Source organism: Typopeltis vanoorti, chromosome 24 (genome assembly GCF_054136105.1).
Source record: "Typopeltis vanoorti isolate ZY-2024b chromosome 24, IOZ_Tvanoo_1.0, whole genome shotgun sequence".
Lineage (NCBI taxonomy): Eukaryota > Metazoa > Arthropoda > Arachnida > Uropygi > Thelyphonidae > Typopeltis > Typopeltis vanoorti.
In genome coordinates, this window is record NC_143572.1 from 81210742 (window position 1) to 81230221 (window position 19480).

General features: G+C 32.9%; 1 protein-coding gene across 1 annotated transcript; it reads left to right on the forward strand.

Moving 5' to 3' along the window:
* The first annotated feature begins 634 nt into the window (after window positions 1-634).
* LOC150093461 (uncharacterized) lies at window positions 635-17587 on the forward strand. The gene is made up of 2 exons (XM_090413467.1): window positions 635-693; window positions 12728-17587. Exon 2 carries the CDS (start codon window positions 14759-14761, stop codon window positions 16001-16003), a length of 1245 nt encoding a protein of 414 aa, XP_090269593.1. The 5' UTR covers window positions 635-693; window positions 12728-14758; the 3' UTR covers window positions 16004-17587.
* The last annotated feature ends 1893 nt before the right edge of the window (window positions 17588-19480 follow it).

Consider the following 19480-nt stretch of genomic DNA (forward strand, 5'->3'; position numbering starts at 1 on the left):
TTTTATGGTTTTGAAATATTTTTGGTGGAGAATTTTAGAGATCTGTAAAATCGCATTTCTTTGGGTTGTGGCCCATTGCATAGATGTTGTGCATAACAATGTAATATAAAAGCGGATGTGATTTCTTGCTTGTACATATATCGTGAATTTCATCGCATGTCGAACAATACTGTAATCGCAATTTATGTAAGGATTATTTATGCTTATGCAAAGAATTTGCATAAGCAATCCACAATTGTGTGCTTTAGGTTCTCTGAGTTTTGACGAATTTTGATCGTCTGTTTCGCTACGGTTCGAGTAATGAAGGAATTGATTCCTTGTTCTGTATCCTACCCACTGGATATACACTGGCAAATGATTGAGTTTCAGACCATACCAAAGACACTAAAAATGAAAGTGCAATTATTTTCATCACCAGTTTCTTCAAGACCTTCCACTTCAAATATCGACACTACCAAGACCTTGAAATTAATCACTTCACCGCTATGTATAAAATATATAATTTTATATTATATTACTGTTCTTCATCCGATTGCATTTAACTCCGTTAGGTGTCGCGTATAATAGTCGAATAAACAAGTTGATGTCATTTGTTGCAGTAGTATAGCGAAGTCTTCAATCTGAACGCCAGGTAGGGAAGTATCAGTGAAATAGTCTCCCGATTTACGCGTTTTTAAGGTGAACTGCGAATGAGTAAGTAAATTTTCATGTATCTTATCAACTATCCTACAAAGTGTTAATTGTGTGTCCTTTATATTATCCTAACTGTCAATGAAAAACATCTTTAAACTCGAGTACTGCCATAACTTCCGACCTACGTACATGATCTGTGCTAATCTTAGGAAATGGCGAAACGCTGCAAGCTGTGTAAACTCTAAGCTGTAATAATAACTATCATTTTTTACTGCGCAAAACTGAGGGAAAGTCAGCACAAAAAAATATCAGAAGACAGAAGGCTGACCTGCATTACAATGTATTACAGGAAAATTTAGAGCAACCAAGCTCACTGGGGTCAAGTCCTTTGTCCGAAGCGATATGCATTCTACTGCTGAACAGCGGCCGCAGCAAATGTGTCCTGACACCGGTTTCTTACGGAAGCGTATTAAATTTCAAAATTTGCATATCATGTACTTAACTTTTAATTATGATAGCGCAATCAAAGATAATTACAACTCATTAGCACATTTTGAATTATTCCATTTCAAAAATCGGACTCTTTCCTTCCAAACGGTAATTTCGTTAACATGGAGATCGCAGCAAACGCATAACTGTGTGAGAGGACACTCGTCTCCGGTGGCAACTGGATGTGATGTTACCGGTACGAGGGGACGAAATGGAAGGACTAGGTGACGCACAGTTCTGCCAGAGGAGGAGGTGGATTGGATAACGGCTCGCTACTACTCGAGTACCGATTCAAGGAGTTAACAGTTTTTAATTATGAGGAAATATACTACCTGTTTCTTTATTATGCAACCATGTAGATTACATAGATTTCGCATTTTTTACTCTTTTCAAATATTTTTCTTTATACTTTAAAATGGTGCAAACTATAGAAGCGGCAAGAGAATATTCCTTAGAAAGAGCTTTAACTGTGTTACCTGCTTGATGGCTGGTGATAATTTCGAATTTTTTTTCTAATTTGATTTTCTTTGTTTATTTTTTTTCCCGGTTTTGTACTGTTGCTTCTTTTTGAAATTGTTGGAGGAGTGAAAGGATTATAGTTAAAAAAGAAAGCAAAAAAAAAAACAAAAACAGGTGTAATTGAAGAAAACTACGAATAAGACACCCGTGAGCGACGGGTTTCTTCATTACGTCATTTTCTTCTTCACGCGTCCGGTTTAATATCTGCTGCGACCAAGAATATATTCTTTTATGGTATCATTTAATCTTTTTTTAGGGCTTTCTCTCCTTTTATTATTTGGTTTCCAACTGTACACTTGTTTTATTATTCTTTCTTCTCTGCAGTTGAAAGCCAATTGTTTATTGCTTGTATTTGATATTGTTTTCTTATATCTGTATTCTTTATTTTATCTAGTCTAGTTTTGTATACTATTTTTCTTAATATATTCATTTCACCTGTGTTTTAACATTTGTCTTCTTTTCGTAGTGTATGGTCTTGTTTCTGCATTATATGTCATAATAGGTATGAGTACTGCTTTATAAATTCTGGTTTTTGTCTCTACTCTAAAACGTTTATTTTTCCATACTGTTTCATTCAAGCATCCTGATATTCTTGCAGCTTTTTCAACTTGTTCTCTGATTTCTAGGTGTGGCCTTCCCAGTTCAGTTGTATACCTAAATAGTTCTAATGTGTTATTTGTTCTATAATAGTACCTTCCAATGATAATTTACATCCTTGTGTTTCTTGTGATTTTTTATCATAGATTTTATGTTAATTTTTGATATCTTCATATTATATAATTTTGCTGCTTCATTAAATGCATGTAGTAATATTTGTAACTGGGTTTCGTTTTCTGCACTTAATATTAATTACATCATCTGCATAACATATAGTTCTTATTGTATTGTTTATTTCCACTCCTGTATTTTATTAACGTTTTGTATTATTTCATCCATTATTATATTAAATATTATTGGACTTAGTCTCCTTGTTTAATGCCATTATTAAATTATCTCTTTACTTGGTTTTCTTGTGATTTTATTATACAACTATTGTTATCATATATTTCTTTAATTATTTGATTATGTTTTATTATACTTTTCTTGTCTGCAATATTTCTATTGCATCTTGAATTACTATTCTGTCAAATTATGTCAGGTCTATAAAGCATATAAATTATTTCCTATTGTTTTCTCTATCGACTTAATTATAAATATTGCATCTGTATATGATCTGTCTTCTCTAAATCTTTCTCGTTCATCTAGTAGAATAATGTGCTTTGCTATTTTATTACTTAGAATTATTTTTAGTACTTTTAGCAAAGTATTTAATAAATTTATCCCTCTATAATATTCTGCATACCTGTTGGTCCTGCAGAACCAAAGGTATGTAACAGAGGAATGACAAGCCAGCTGCATTAATTGTCTAAAATTTTTAAAGATGAATTTGCCAGCAAATAGAAGCAGAAATGATGTTACTGCACATGGGAGAACTGACGTGCCTAACTCAAGCCCACATAGCTGTCTACTCTATGTGGAACACAAACAGCATATATAATATTTCAACCATCAACATCACAAATTTTGAACAAACCTGTCAAGTTAAAACTGACAGAGAGAGGGAGAGAGAACTTGAACTGTTCAAATGGGAAATAGTGGAGTTGCAGAGACTCACTGGACAGGCGAGGGGAAAATCGACATAAAAAACGCAACCGTATTTTATTCAGGAAGGAGAGATAACCTTCACAGGGAAGGTGGAGCATTAATCATTGAAAAATGATTCTTAAGTCAATAGGCGAGGTAAGACCAGTTTCCTCTAGAATCATCAATGTAAGATCCAAACCGAAATAAAAGAGGAATATTCATAAAAGTATTAGAAGTTTATACCCCAAACCAATCACATGAAGAGGCAGAATATAGTCAATTTCTTGAACAACTGCAAGAAGAAATCAGGCAAACAAGTACAAGAGATATACTGACTGTTATGAAAGATTTTAATGCAAAGATTGGTCAGTACTCTGAACATAAAGCAGAAGTAATGTGAAAATTTGGTCATGGAGAGATGAATGGAAGAGAGGAAAAGACTTGATTAAGTTTTGCAAAATAAATAAACTGTTAATCACAAATACTTTATTCTACCACAGGCTACAATACAGGTACACCTGGACCTCACCAAACAATGAAATCAAAAACTGTATATAATCATTAATGAGAAATGGAAACATTACTTCCAGAATGTCAAAATATTAAAAACGATTGATGTGGATATAGACCATGAACTGCTATCAGGGAAACAAAATCAGTTTCAAAAGAAAGAGAATAAACCACCTAACACAAAAGAAGATAGACATCTTAAAACTCATCGATAGTTTGACCAGATCTAACTACCAGAGATCATAGAAAAAAAAAATTAAATAATCTTGCTTTGGATACAGTCCCAGAGACTTGGAAAAAAGGTAAAGAAATTATTAAAGAAACAGCAACAAAACAGCTGGGCTACCAGACAAGAGTAAATAAAGATTGGTTTGCAACAGAGAAATGAGAGAAAAAGAATATACAAAACTAACCATTCAAAAGAAGATAATGAAGAAAATAAAATAGTATGTAAAAATTTGAAAAAAGAAATCGGTGGGGGTGAATGCAGATTAGCAAAAATCACATATTTAGAAGAAAAAGCAGGAATGTGTGAAGAATCATACAAAAAAAACATGCCTCTAATACCATTTTAAATTATAGAGATAACCAGAACATACTCACCCAATCCAGTTTTAATATTGCAACAAGATGGATCCACCACAAGTAGCAGTGTAGCAATAAAAGAAATAATGACTAATCGTTTTAAAGAAACATTTGCAGCTGAAGAAAACATAGATCAAGATGTCTTCAGCCCTGAAGAAACTTCTGACACAAAAGACATTCTAAATGAAGAAATACATAGAACAATCAAACAAATGAAAAATTATAAAGCACCAGGCATAGACAACATTCAAAAAGAACTTTTAGAAAAAGACTAGCAAATAGTAGATTAAGTAGTAGGAGAAAGTATAATAAATTACCTAAGGAAACTGTTCAACAAAATACTAAAGAAAGGAAATTTACCAACAGAATAGAGAACAGGGCAGATCATTCCCATCTACAAAAAAGGAGATGGCAGATCCTGCACTAACTATCACTCTTATAGCCACTGCTATAAAATATTCTGTTTTGACTCAATAAACTGGAGCCAACTCTCATTACAATTCTAAAAAAACAGAGGGTTCAAAAAATACCTATTAAATTGTATCAAAAATTACTATTCAGGAACACAAGCAATAGTGAAATACAGAAACAGATCAAATAGCAATTAAAAAAGGAGTCATGCATGGCAGTCCATTGTCACCATATTTCTTTAACCTGTGCCTCAAAATGGTAGTAGATGAAGTACTGCAGATGTGTCAAGTCATAATGTTAAATGGAAGAAATATCACACATTTAAAGTATACTGATGATATAGTTATCACTACAGACAGCCAATTAGAAAATATTCTGACAAAGCTACATCAAATAAGTAACAAATGTGATATGAAAATCAATTTTAGTAAAACAAAACTAATGGTAATGGGAAGAAAAAGGGAGGCAATCCAAATGAAAATAAGGAACAATAATATAGAACAAGTGAAGCAGTTCAGTTACCTAGGATCAATGATCACTGAAGATCTAGACTATTTCAAAACCATAAAACACTGAATCAATAATGGATGGATAACAATGCATAGACTACAAAAATATGGAACAATAAAGGATTAAGCAAAGAACTCAAATTAAAGATATATAAAACAATGATAATTCCCACAGTACTCTATTGCTCAGAATGCTGGATCTTAAGAAAAAAAGAAATGGATAAACCGAATGCTTTTGAAATGAAATGCCTAAGAAAAACAAATGAAAAAGTCAGAGAAGAACTTAACAATAATTACTGCACTATAAAGGCTAATTAATCTGGTTTTGACATGTTTCAAGAATGAATCCAGAAAGAGTACCAAACATATTATTAAATGGTAAAATCGAAAGACAGCCCAGCAGAGAAAGATGAAGAAAGAAATGGATTGACAACATTAAAGAAAGAAACCAATTCAATTGCATAATAGAACTTCATAAAAAGACAGCAGACAGAAAGAAATGACAAAGATTCATCTTTGAGGAACTCAACCCACCATGAGTGGAAGAGAAGATAATTTTCTGTCTTTTTTTTTTAATCTCCTTTTTTTAAATATTAGTATTATTATACTTTTTTCCATTCTACCAGAATTGTTTTTGTTTTTATTATTTGATCGTATGGTATATCAAAACTCCGAGTTATAATTATTTACTATTTTTTAATAATTCATTATTGATATTATCTAGACTTGATGATTTCCAATTCCTCAGTTTTTTGTATTGCATTTTCAATTTCATGTTTTTCCAATTTTTATCTATGTTGTATTTATTTCTTCTTGGTTTGTTTTGTTTTCCTAGTTCTACTTTTATTTCAACTATTTAATTATAAAGGTTTTTAAAATAATTTTCTAATTCTTCTATTTCAATAATGGATGGATAACAATGGGCAGACTACAAAAATATGGAATTATAAAACGATGGTAATTCCCACAGTACTCTATGGCTCAGAATGCTGGATCTTAAGAAAAATAGAAATGGTTAAACTCAATGCTTTTGAAATGAAATGCCTAAGAAAAATCAATAGAACAATAGAAAAAATATATCCCAAAATATTGGGATATATTCTGCTTCTTTCTTTTGTGCATTAAGAAGTCTCAACATTTGTTTTGGTATACCATAAAAATGATATCCAAGTTCTTTTGTATATGATTCCGAAAATTGATTTTTACTTTCTGCTTTCTTTCTAATCGAAAGAAAATAGAAAGTTGTTTCTTATTTCTTTATATTCGTTCCAGTTATCTGTTGATTTCGTTTGTAGATATTTTCTTTTGTTAATGTTTTTATTTCTTTGTTAAACCATGGAGATTACCTTCTTAATTTTGTTATTCTTTTTTTTTTTGTTTTACCACTAATGCTTCTGTTGCTATTTCAGTTAAATTTGTATTAAAAATCTTCCAATTATCTTCTATGTGTTGTTTGCTGCTTAGTGAGTTATCTTGGAAATTTTGTTTTAATCTATTGTGGTATAATGTTTTTACCCTTTCTTCTTTTAATAATTCCACTTTAAATTTTATTTTCACCCATTTTTTGTGAAGTCTTAGTTTACATATTAACAGGTTATGGTCACTTCCAATTTCTGCTGTTTACTATGTCTTCTATTTTGATTCCTGTCCTCTTGTGTTTCTGTTTCCAAAGTTATTGTATGCTGTTTTTTATGCTGATAAAATGTATTCATTATTTTTAACTTTTATTTGCACAGAATTGTATCAATGTTTCTGGATTATTGTTTATTATTTCTTCATTAAATCTTTGCATAATTCCATTTATTGGTATATTTCATATTCTTGCATTTGTCTCCCATTATAATTAATTTTTCATTTGGTTTTATTTCTTTTACTATTTGTAGGTCCTCATAAAAAGCTGTTTTTTTTCTTTCTTCCTTCTTCTGGAGCATATACTGTAATTGTATTTATCTCTATCTGTTTTTATCCTGACTGTTATTATTCTCTTTATGTATTACTATTCTTACTCCAGCCTCAGGTCTATTTTTTTTTTTTTTAACTCCACTGTACATAAATATATAGTCTTCTATGCTCATTGCTTTATTTTCTTTTTCTCTTATTCTGCATATTTTAATTTTTCTTTTGGTTATTACTTGAATAGGTTCTTCCTCCTTTCCATTAATTGCTCTTACATTCCATGCTGCTAGGTTTATTATTCCTTATCGGTTTCTTTTCTGTTTCTGATCGATATTCGATTTTCCCATCAGATTCATATTTGTCTTGGTTTCTCGAGCAATATTGTTTTACGTCCAATGATGGTATCCCAATCACTAGATGCCTCCCATGTTAGCCAGAAATATTGATGTAGTAGCCTTCGTGCCTAGGGTGGCACTTCTGGAAGACCAAGCTTCCGAAAAATTTATCTACATCTCCCATTAACCTCTCCACCATGATGAGATGTGGGTAGAATTTTTAGAGAGGTACATCATTATATACTGTGTAATTGAATTCACATCAACCAATTTAGAGTAATAATTCCAAACCAAAAAATGCGTAAAGATAAAAATTCAATAACTGCAAATTCATAAAATGAGAACTACTTTTTTTTTTTTTTTAAATGAAAAAGTGTGTACCTTAAAAAATGCTTATGTTAACCTCCCAACATGCGAGAACATCTATTTATATACGTCCACCAAAATCTGTATGATGCATGATCTGTTGAAAGAACATGGATAAGAAATGCAATTTGGACATCATGTTCATTTGAATGTGCGATAAACCCTCATGCTGAAGATAATTTGCGATTATCGGTGCATTTCATTTGCCAGTAACAAGAAATGCAGTTCCTTGTTCCATGCTGGATAATTGGACTTTTAGTTATATATGGGATAGACAAAAAATATAGAAATTATTTTTGTTTTCTCCTTATATTGTACAATTTTTAATGCCAGGACAACATAAGAGATTCTTGCATATTTTCTTCACTTGAATATTGTGCATTACCTTGGAGAACTAATGTCATTTTTAATTTTTGCTGCTAATTTTGTTTAGTTGACAATACATTTTATTTGTTCTCGAAGAACATTTTTCAAGATAATTATTTACAGTATTTTGAAAGAAAAAAAGGGGGGGGATGGGGGGCTATCAACTTTCCAGATTTTGTTATTTTCATTTCTATTAAAAGTCGAATTTCGTAGATTGCCTTAAGGCTTTTTTTGAGTTTGCATTACAGACAATAATATGAAAATCTTTAATCATATCAAATTTGAAGTGAACAGTAAATGAAAATTCTGTGAAAAGTATATATATAATGTGAAATTAGAGGAAAGTAGATATTTATAATTCATTTACTATGAAAGTGTCATGGTAGTGGGATGGGGGTGGTTAGAATACTTCAAATCAAACAAAATTTGAACCACTGCTTATAATACATGTCTCAAATAATTTCTTTGTATACATATTTATGTTGCTTCCACTCACAAAAGGTTATTTTACAAAGGTAAAGAAACAGCATTATTATTGATATGAGCATTCTAGAAATAATGATAATAATCATTTGTTTCAATTTACAACTACAAGTTCATTTGAAATACTACTTAATATAATTTTGTGCTATTTTAAAATTAGCCTTGAAATAAGAATGTAATGCAGTTTAACTTCTTGTTCATAAAAGGAGAAGGGTTGTTTTCAACCAGCAGCAGCGGTAGATCTCAATCTCTAAGCATAAGAACGTGAAATGCATATTTCATACATTGTAGTAGCGCAAGATAAAATAAAAAATAATGTTCAGAATTAATTTATTGCAATGAATTTTGCTTGATAACATTTTTGTTTTTCAGAATATTTTAAAACATTGCTTTGACATAAGCATGGAATAGGCAGGTCATATCTGATCCCTCCCTTTTCAGATGACTTTTTCAGGTGCACAATCAGAGGGAACCTGATTGTGCACCTGAAAATGTAAATCTGTACATTAAAGCATTAGCGGATTAACAATTGAAAGTGTTCTAGGTAACTCCTAATTGTTTGGTGTGCGGATGTGTTCAACATCTCATGAACATCAAAGTTGGATGGCATCTGAGAGATTATAACTAAGGTTGTTGTTAAGATGTCTTTGATTGAGAATGATTTCTTTGGATTACCCAATTCTTTCTAGTTCATCAGCAGCGAAAAATATTTTCAGATTTGTCCCATAAGACTGGATGAATGATGTTTTCTTCGTTATTGTCACCAGAATTCAGGACATGGTTTGACAGAGCACTAGCTTTTGTTCTGCCATTTGTGATGTCACTTTTATGTTCTTCAAGACATAATTCGATGGATTTTTCCATCTGGCCAAAAGGTTTATTGCTGTTGCATCAAATTCGGTAAACACCGGGATATTTCAGGTTGCCATGTTTTTGTTTTTGGGCCTACTTAGCAAGGAAGGGAGTTTCAGAAGAGGAGTCAAAGAAGTACAGATGTTGTATTTTTTAAGAACTTTGGCCAATTTAGGCAAAACAGAGCTGATATATGACAGGAAGATGTAGCCCTTTTCACTAGTTTTATCTTTAGTATGGCAAGGAGGTGGATTGAAAAGAAATTTATTAGCTGTTTGGTTTGAATAACCATTTTGCTGAAATGTAGTAAGAAGAAACTGAAGCTTTTTGTTTATTTGTTTTGTTTTTGTTTGTATAAACAAACAAAAATGTGGTTTAGCTAGGTGTAACCCGTTATCCCACATACTAGCTCATCTATATTTGGAATCTTTTAAGAAAAAGCTATCTCCTCCTTTCCTTTGAACCCAAAATGGTGGAAGAGAAATATCAATGACATTTACTTAATCTGGAGCCATGATCCTGAATCTGTAAAGAACTTCCTTGACCACCCTAACAGTCAACTCCCCAAATTCAAATTTAGTCTTGAATTGGAAATTGATGGCTCTCTTTCCCATTCCTGGATGTCAAACTCACTCATATTTCTGAGAAATTAAAAATCTCAATTTACAGGAAACCAATTCATGCCAACAGATTTCTCCATGTACAGTCCCATCGTTATTCACCTCAAAAACTTGGTATTATCTCTGTGCTAGGAAACTTCCTCGCTCACTGCTGTGTGAAGAAGATATTAACAAAGATCTTCAGTTTGTTCTTACTACCTTTCAGCAAAGTGGTTATTCGAAACAAACAGTTAATAAGTTAATTTTCAAATCACCTCCTTGCCATACTGAAGATAGAATAGTGAAAAAGGCTGCATATCCCTACTGTATATCAACCCTGTTTCGCTAAAATTGCTCAAAGTTCTTAAAAAATACAATATCCGGACTTCTTTCACTCCTCTTCAGAAATACCATTTCTGGCTTAGTAGGCCCAAATAAAAAAACAGCAACCTGAAATATCCACGCATTTACTGAATTTGGTGCAACTGCAATACACCTTATTTTGGCCAGCCGTGAAAAGCCAATGAATTTACGCCTTGAAGAACATAAAAGTGACGTCACATATAACAGAACAAGAGTTAGTGCTCTGTTTAATCATGTTTGTTGAATGCACCTCCAAACACTAATAGTGTTTCCTTCTACTGGATTGCTGCGACCCACACATGTGATATTATATGCATGCTGTATGAATCATTCTTGTATTGGGAATTTAAATGTTTTCACCAGTATTTCTCTCTTCTCCCTGAACGAAACTTATGACATACTGCACGAAATATAATGTAATAAATTATATTTAGTTTTCGATTGCAGGTTATTCAAAACCTATAGAAATAAATAAAAGATCAGCACATAAAGTGATTTGCAAAGTTAAGAAACCCTTGTATTGCTGCAAATAAGTTACTTCAGTTAATAGAAGAACAAAAGAAATAGAAACCAAAAAAGGGCAAGTAAAAGAAAATTGTGAAAAGCAAGGGACACTATCTAAGGCTACGAAGCAGGATTAAAGATGGATTTAAGAAAAAAGCAAAGGAGAATTGGATGAAGTCACATGAAGTTAAGTACAAAGTAGTTAACTACTTTGTATTTAACAAAGTTAAATACAAAGTTAGTTAACAAAGTAGTTAAATACATAGAAGTTAAAATGTGAAAAACCTCTTATGAGGAATATCGAATAATTGCTGCTCACACCTCCAGTCCATCCCGTAAAAAAAATAAAGAAGAACGAAATAAAAAAAAAGGAGGAAAGCTACTGGTAACAGAGAGAGATAGTAGAAAGAGAGAAAGAAGGAATGTCTTGAAATCTTGGGCCAGAGAAACCAAATGAAGAAATTTTAAGAGAGATCAATGAATTTCCTATCTGGAAAACCGATCTGCAACAGATGAAATACCTGAAATGATAAGAATTGTTGTTGCGTCTGCAGGTTTCGTCTTTCCAGATTCCTGTTTGATAGATTATGGTCAGGATTAGTAAGTATTTGATTTCTAGGAAAGTTGTAACTGTATTAGCTGAGAATCAGCAGGATTTAAAATAGTTCTTAAATAGAATGGATGGGGTTTCATCTGATCATTGACTAAAAAATAAACAATAACTAAAATAATGGCGACAGTATCACAAAAAAGAATAAAAAATATATAGGAATATGAAATAATTATGATAAGAGGTAAAAATAATGACCAAGTATAATCACTCATATCTTCAAGGAATTATCCAAGATGATGGAAGATGCACGCTGAAAATATGAAGAAGAATTACTATGGCAAAATAAGTATTAAAGGGGAAAAAAATCATTTAATACAAGTAAGATTAGCAAAGACATGAAGAAAAGAAAACTAACGAATAATTTTTGTATGAAATAAGAGTCGAATATTCAAGGCAATCACCTGGCACACATGAAAAGACAATGAATGGATTATAGGCGTGTTGGAAGGAGAGAAAAGAAGAAGAGAAAACAGCTGAAATACACCTTAGAGGAAGTGTTTACATTAATCGGAAGAGGAAAGTCAGAAATAGTGTGATCTGGTGCATTCCACAGGGATTATCCCTTAGAATAATGTAGATAAGGAAAACCAAAGAAATAAGAACAGAAAAATAGCTGTTCATGCTACCTACAACTGTAAATCACAATTGCTCGTTCTAGTAATAATTGACACACAACCAACTGAATAAAGTGGTATTTTTAAAGAAATTCACTCCCAGATTGAAAAGCCATCTTTAAACTTTGACCATTATTTTAGTTTCCATGTGCAAGAAATACGTTCATATCTAACTTCATCCCTAGGGTTATTCCTGAGGACATGTTCAACTTCAGAATATAATACAACCCCATGGCTCTCCGCTTAGCTTATTATTTTGTGATGAAGCATTGGGCAAATGAAATCAGGTTTGTTAACAATCATCATTTTAAAGAGCGATAATACTCTGTTATTTTCCATTGAAAGTTTTACTGTTATTTTTGTTTCCACCATTCATTACAAATATTAAATTTCTAGATAAATTTATTTACTAAATGGAGTTTTAATTTAGCATTAATTACATCGTTTTTCTTTGCAGATTTTGAATAGGGTTACTGCCATGAGACATTTTCCTATTAATGCATTAAAACTAAGCAGATTGGTGTCAGTCAATGTATGAAGACTGTTAAGTTGTAGGAAACATTTCATGCTGGATTTGTGAAATAAAAATCAAATAATTCCAAAGAGGTTAGATTTCTAGTGGTGTAACGGAAAAACATCAAAATTAGAATGGAATTGATGACCCAAATTCAAAAAACGATGAGTAAATCTCCTCTGGCAACACTGAAGATGTCTCAATCCCATTTCCTATTGAAATATCTTCACTGAGATGGAAATATGGTAAAGTATATCGCTTGTGCATCATCCAAATTGCAGTTTGTATATTAGAATAGTAGGAACCGACATCAGAAAATGCACAATAATCTGTCGGATTAAAAAAAAATCTATGTGCAAAGTATGCCACAAAGTCTATGCGATCAGATCAAATAAAACGCGCGAGAAAATTGATAGCAATCGAACAATAACAGACCCCATAGGTAAATAGTCATGGTAAAAATGTGAGAAAAAACTTTCATCGCCATGACAGCCTAAATAGGCACCAGAACATGCACGTGGAAGAAGGAAACATTCCTTCTGTACGACATATATGAAGAATTTCTTTTATTCAACGAATCTTTGAGAGCATTTGAAAACGCACTCAATCGAAGCTATTTTCATGTGAAAATTACAGCAAAATCTATTTGTTTTCACAAATAAAGAGGCACAAGGCTACAGTGAACTGCAATGAAAATCTGTTGATATGTGACAGGTGGTTTTCCAGTTTATATCATTTGAAGATACAAAACTTGTGCTTCACGCATCAGAACAGGTGCGAAAAATGCAAGAAGCATTGATTTCAGTCCTGTCTTCAGAGACAATTGGCTCATACTGGGAAATGTTTTCATTTTTCCGAATGTAAAAAAGGTTTTCCTATTTTAGTTCTTTTGGGCTGCATTTGAGAAATTGTGAACACTACAAACATTTACCGATTAAATTACCAAACATACCAGAACAAATACAGCTTACCACAAACCAATCTGCAAAGTTCCTAGTGGAGAAAGGCATGTTTCTTGTGAAGTGAGCGGCAAATCATTTTCCTCCACGGCATTTCTTAAAACACATTTTGTTCTTCACAAGAATGAGAGGCCTCTCCAATCCCAAATATGCAATGAGACATTTGCGCTCTCAGAATCTAAAATGCCAAATAGTTACTGTGCACGCACTTGCAGGAGAAACATATTACCTGTGAAATATATGAGAGTCTTTTATGATAAAAGAAAGCTTTTGTTTCACATCGGAGCGGTTCATGGGAAAAAAGCTGTTTCTGTGTGAAATTTGCAGGAAATCATATGGCTATAGACAAAGCCTTGAAAATTCATCTCAGATCACACACTGAAGAAAAACCTTTTTAATTACGATGTGTACCGTTTTCAACTCTACTGTCCCTTAAAAAGCACCAAGATCTTCATGCACTAACCGAAGAAAAGTATTTTTTTTTTTGAAATACGTGGAACGATATTCTCAATCATAAAAACCACATCAAAAGGCACAGATTACTCGTTTACATCCGAAATCTGTTACAAGAAAATCTTCGACTCATCTCACAGGAAAATCACGAAATAGTTCACAGAGAGAAACCATTTCCAGGCGAAAATTGTACATGATATTTTCAGACAGCCTGAGTGAAAAGTAATCTAAGAGTGCATACCAGTGAGAAACCTTTTCTATGCAAAATTTGCACCAAGAGGTTTCCATGCAGTTCGACTGAAAATTCATCTAAGAGCACATACTGGTGAGAAACTTTCTATGCGAAATTTGTAACAAGCAGTTTACAAACAGTTGGAATCTGAAAATTCATCTAAGAGTTCATACTCGTAAGAAACGTTTCCTATGTGAAATTTGCAACACGAAGTTTTCAGACAGTAGTAAGAAACCTTTTCTCTGCAAAATATGCAACAAGGAGTTTTCAAATAGTGGGAAACTAAAAATTCATACTGGTGAGAAGCCTTTTCTATGCGAAATTTGCAGCATGTCATTTTCAGACAGTTCGAGTCTAAGAAGTCATCAAAAAATTCATATTGGTGAGAAACCTTTTCTATGCAAAATATGCAACAAGGAGTTTTCAAACAGTGGGAATCTAAAAATTCATCTAAGAATACATACTGGTGAGAAACCTTTTCTATGCGAAATTTGCAACAAGACGTTTTCAAACAGTCGTGGTCTGAAAAGTCATCTAAGAGTTCATACTGGTGAGAAATCTTTAATATGCAAAATTTGCAACAAGAAATTTTCAAAGAGTTGGAATCTGAAAATTCATCTAAGTGTTCATACTGGTGAGAAACCGTTTTTATGCGAAATTTGCAACAAGAGATTTTCAGGAAGGCAGTGTCTGAAAAAGCATCTAAGAGTTCATACGGGTGAGAAACCGTTTTTATGCGAAATTTGCAACAAGAGATTTTCAGGCAGGCAGTGTCTGAAAAGTCATCTAAGAGTTCATACTGGGGAGAAACCTTTTCTATGCGAAATTTGCAACAAGAGATTTTCAAACAGATGGAATCTGAAAATTCATCTAAGACTTCATACTGGTGAGAAACCGTTTTTATGCGAAATTTGCAACAAGAGATTTTCAGACAGTCAGTGTCTGAAAAAGCATATAAGAGTTCATACAGGTGAGAAACCTTTTCTATGCGAAATTTGCAACAAGAGATTTTCAGACAGTTCGTGTCTGAAAAGTCATCTAAAAGTTCATACTGGGGAGAAACCTTTTTTATGCGTAATTTGCAACAAGAAGTATTCAAAGAGTTCGCATCTGAAAAAGCATCTAAGAGTTCATACAGGTGAGAAACCTTTTCTATGCGAAATTTGCAACAAGAGATTTTCAGACAATTCGTGTCTGAAATGTCATGTAAGAGTTCATACTGGGGAGAAACCTTTTTTATGCGTAATTTGCAACAAGAAGTATTCAAGGAGTTCGAATCTGAAAATTCATCTAAGATTTCATTCAGGTGAGAAACCTTTTCTCTGCGAAATTTGCAACAAGAGATTTTCAGACAAGTCGTGTCTGAAAATTCATCTAAGAGTTCATACAGGTGAGAAACCTTTTCTATGCGAAATTTGCAACAAGAGATTTTCAGACAGTTCGTGTCTGAAAAGTCATCTAAAAGTTCATACTGGGGAGAAACCTTTTATCTGCGAAATTTGCAACAAGAAGTTTGCATTCAATTCGAGTCTGAAAAGTCATCGAAGAATTCATTGTGGTGAGAAGCCAGTATGAATTCTTCTATGCGAAATTTGCAAGAAATATTTCAGATAGTTGGGGTCTAAAAAGACATATAAGGGTTCATACTGGTGAGAAACCTTTTCTGTGTGAAGTTTGCAACAAGAAGTTTTCAGACAATTCGAGCCTGAAGAGACATCTAAGAGTTCATACTGGTTAAAATCCTTTTAACTTGTACCATGTGTAGCTCTAGATTTTCTTCTGTGGAATCCCGAAAACGCTACCCTCTGACTAAGGAAAAGTTTTTTCCTGTAAATTATGTGGGAAACAATTTTCTGAATAAAGCTTAACTAAAAATCACATGAAATGCACAGCACATTACTCCTTTGCATACAAAATGTCAAGAAAATTTTGAGCTTGTCTCACATGAAAAGATGAAAGTTCTCACACCAAAGAAACTTTTCATGTGAAATTTTCAAGATGGTTTCAGACAGTTTGAGTCCGAAAAGCAACTAAGAGTACATACTGATGAGAATCGTTTAATTTTTCCAATGTGGGAAAACATTCTTGGCAAAGGAACATCTGTTGACCCACTGAAGAATTCAACACAGCTAATGAGTGGTGGGTGAAAGTGTGTCTTTGATATGTACAATTATATTGCATTTATCTATGTTGCCCTTTTAACCACAACTTAATAGTAATCGTAGTAAATGTTTTTTTGCGAAAATAAGTAATACATTAGTGAGTAGCACTGGTTTTCAAAGTGCCACTGGAGTTTTAAAAATATCATACTTACGTGGACTGAAGGAAAAGTCATCGTAAATTTATCAAAACAATGCAAATTGAATGGGTTTTAATATTACACAGTTATAGATATTGTTTAGCACTATGCGTAGAAGAATGATTCGGTATCGGGAACCTGCTGGCACCAAGCAGGGATTTTCTGAAGTCACTTTAAGTGTTCACTTTTTTGCTTAATTTTTCTACTACTTTAGTAATTAAATTCTCTAGAAGGAATGGATACACTATTTTCCTAACCGACTACCTGCGATTCTCTTTTGTTTTGATGGTATTCGGTTGGTTCCTTGCATGTTTAAATTAAAATGATGGCTTCGCACTTCACAATGAATAGAGAACAAAAAGCTGTTTCTCGTACAAGGCACTAGGAAGATGAAAAATATTTCAGATCACCGATTATTTTTTTCTGTGAGAACTCTCGGGTGAATTATTTGCAAGTAACATTTAGTAATCATGACAAATTTCTGCCAAACCTTTTGAATGTGTAGTCACACTAGCCTGCATCCTTTGAAGTTCATATATTTGAAGACCAGACTATGTCAGAACACATAAATAATGTCTGGAAACATCAACAGCACCTAGTATAGAGCAGTGGGGGACTTCGGTTTACATATTTTATTAGATTTTTACATCCTAAATATCAGGACTTTTTGGATGAATAAAATTTTAGTTATTTGTTTTTTTTTTATTTTCACAATCATTTCATATTTATATGAACGGTAGTAAATTTTTTTAAAAATTTAGTGTGAAATGAGAATTGTATTCGTCTGCTTTGCAGACTATTATGTGTAAAAGTGAATTACATATTGTAATTGCTGATGTGGTTCACTTTCTGAAACTTAATAAAATGCAGTTCTTTTTGTAAAATAGTGAGAATATTTTAATAATATAATTGCTTCTAACAGGTACTCATTTTAATGTATAAGCATTTTTAAAAATTATAATTAATAGGTTTTGGATAAGACAATGTGTCTCCAGGAATGTAACTAAAATTCAGTTTTAAAAAAGCAAATTAGATCAATTAATCATGCACACAGTTTTCACCACTACAAAATAAGACTTGTACCTTCTCTGCTAGAATTTTTTCTTTGTTGAAATTTAATTGACAACTTCCTTGAAGAAACTTCACCTAAATGAATGGATCAGAGTAATCTCTTATATTTATGACAGTGATTTTCCTAATTTCAAATTCCATTTATAATTACGTCAAATTCACATTTTGTTTCTCATTCATGATTCTCTATTGGTATGCAAATTTTCTTTTCCTCCTATGGTTTAGTTTCATTTGAGATGACACCATTCAAAATTTTGTACATGATCCAACCAATTTCTAGAAGTGCAGTAGATATTCGAAGAAGTGTTGGCCATTTTTGAAAACTTACATCAACAAAAGGTTTTAAAAAGTCCATATTGTGTTTTATTTTGGAAACATTTACAGTCGACTAATTGCCAAGTATTTTAGGGTCAATTATTAAAATTTCAGGCATTATTTCATTTATTAACATTACAATCACTACATTATATATCTTCTTTGAGTGCCATCTCCTATCGGAGGTCTGACCCCCTAGACAAATTTTGAGCGATTCTCAGCTATTCTGAGCAGTCTCTCAGAGTTCATACCAGTCCACTGTCTGAAAATGCCCTGGGGGGATGGGTGAAGCATGTCAGCAGTATTATTACTCCTAGTAGGGCTATCCAAGGCATGAAGGCCATCCCACTGCCCAGCTAAATGCTAGTAGGTGAAGATAGAAGAGGAGATGGGCACCATCTGCTTAATTTACTGCCCATTAGATATTCGTGGTGAAGGATTTAACACAACATACCATGCCAGCCAGAACGTCACTCACTTCAACAAGGTCAGAGTTGCTCTTTGGTAGCAGCTGCAGGGATTGTTGCAGAGTCTGCAGATTCAGACTCCACAACTATTTAATAATCAGAACCTGGAATATTAGGGCTCTACTACAGCACGAATTAAAAAGATAAGAATAGACTTATGGGACATTCGATGGCCTAAAACAGGAGAGCTAACAACAGATGAAGGACATTTGCTTCTTTACTCTGGATGTGGTTGCAGATGAAAAGGTATTGAGTGTTCATGCACAAAACATCATGAAATTCTGTCATGGAATTTAATTCTATCAATAGCAGAATTGCTTAATCTGCCTAAGAAGAAAACCACTCAATATTACCATCATAGAGGTCTACCCCAACCACAGGCCACGAGGATTTGGAAGTAGAGGAGTTTTATGGTCAACTTAATTTAATCACCAGAGCGAATAGATGACCTCCTGATTGTATATGGCGATTGGAATGCCAAAATTGGAACAGAGCAGTAAATAAAGATTTTCTCCCATTTTTGGGACCTTATGGGGAGACATGAAAACGGTCTTGAAGTGATCAATGATCAATTTTGCCTCACACAATGAACTCGCATTACTAACACTCTCTTTCCCCATAAACCTTCCAGAAGATGGAGGACTTCCCCTGATAGTAAAGCACACAATCAAATCGAATTTATCCTTCTAAGCACAAAATTTTAAAACTCCATCAACCTCAGAACCAGATCATTTCCTGGAGCCAACATTGGCAATGACCACAATATGGTCATCTCAAATATGAAAATGAGGGAAATATTACCTATGAAATCAACTGGTGAAACGTATAATATAGAAAAATTAAAAGACTCCCAAATAAATACATTATATAAACATGAATTAAAACAAATTTTTGACACAA

Coding starts and splice junctions, on each gene's coding strand:
- LOC150093461 (XM_090413467.1), top strand. CDS start 14,759: ATGTCATTTTCAGACAGTTCGAGTCTAAGAAGTCATCAAAAAATTCAT.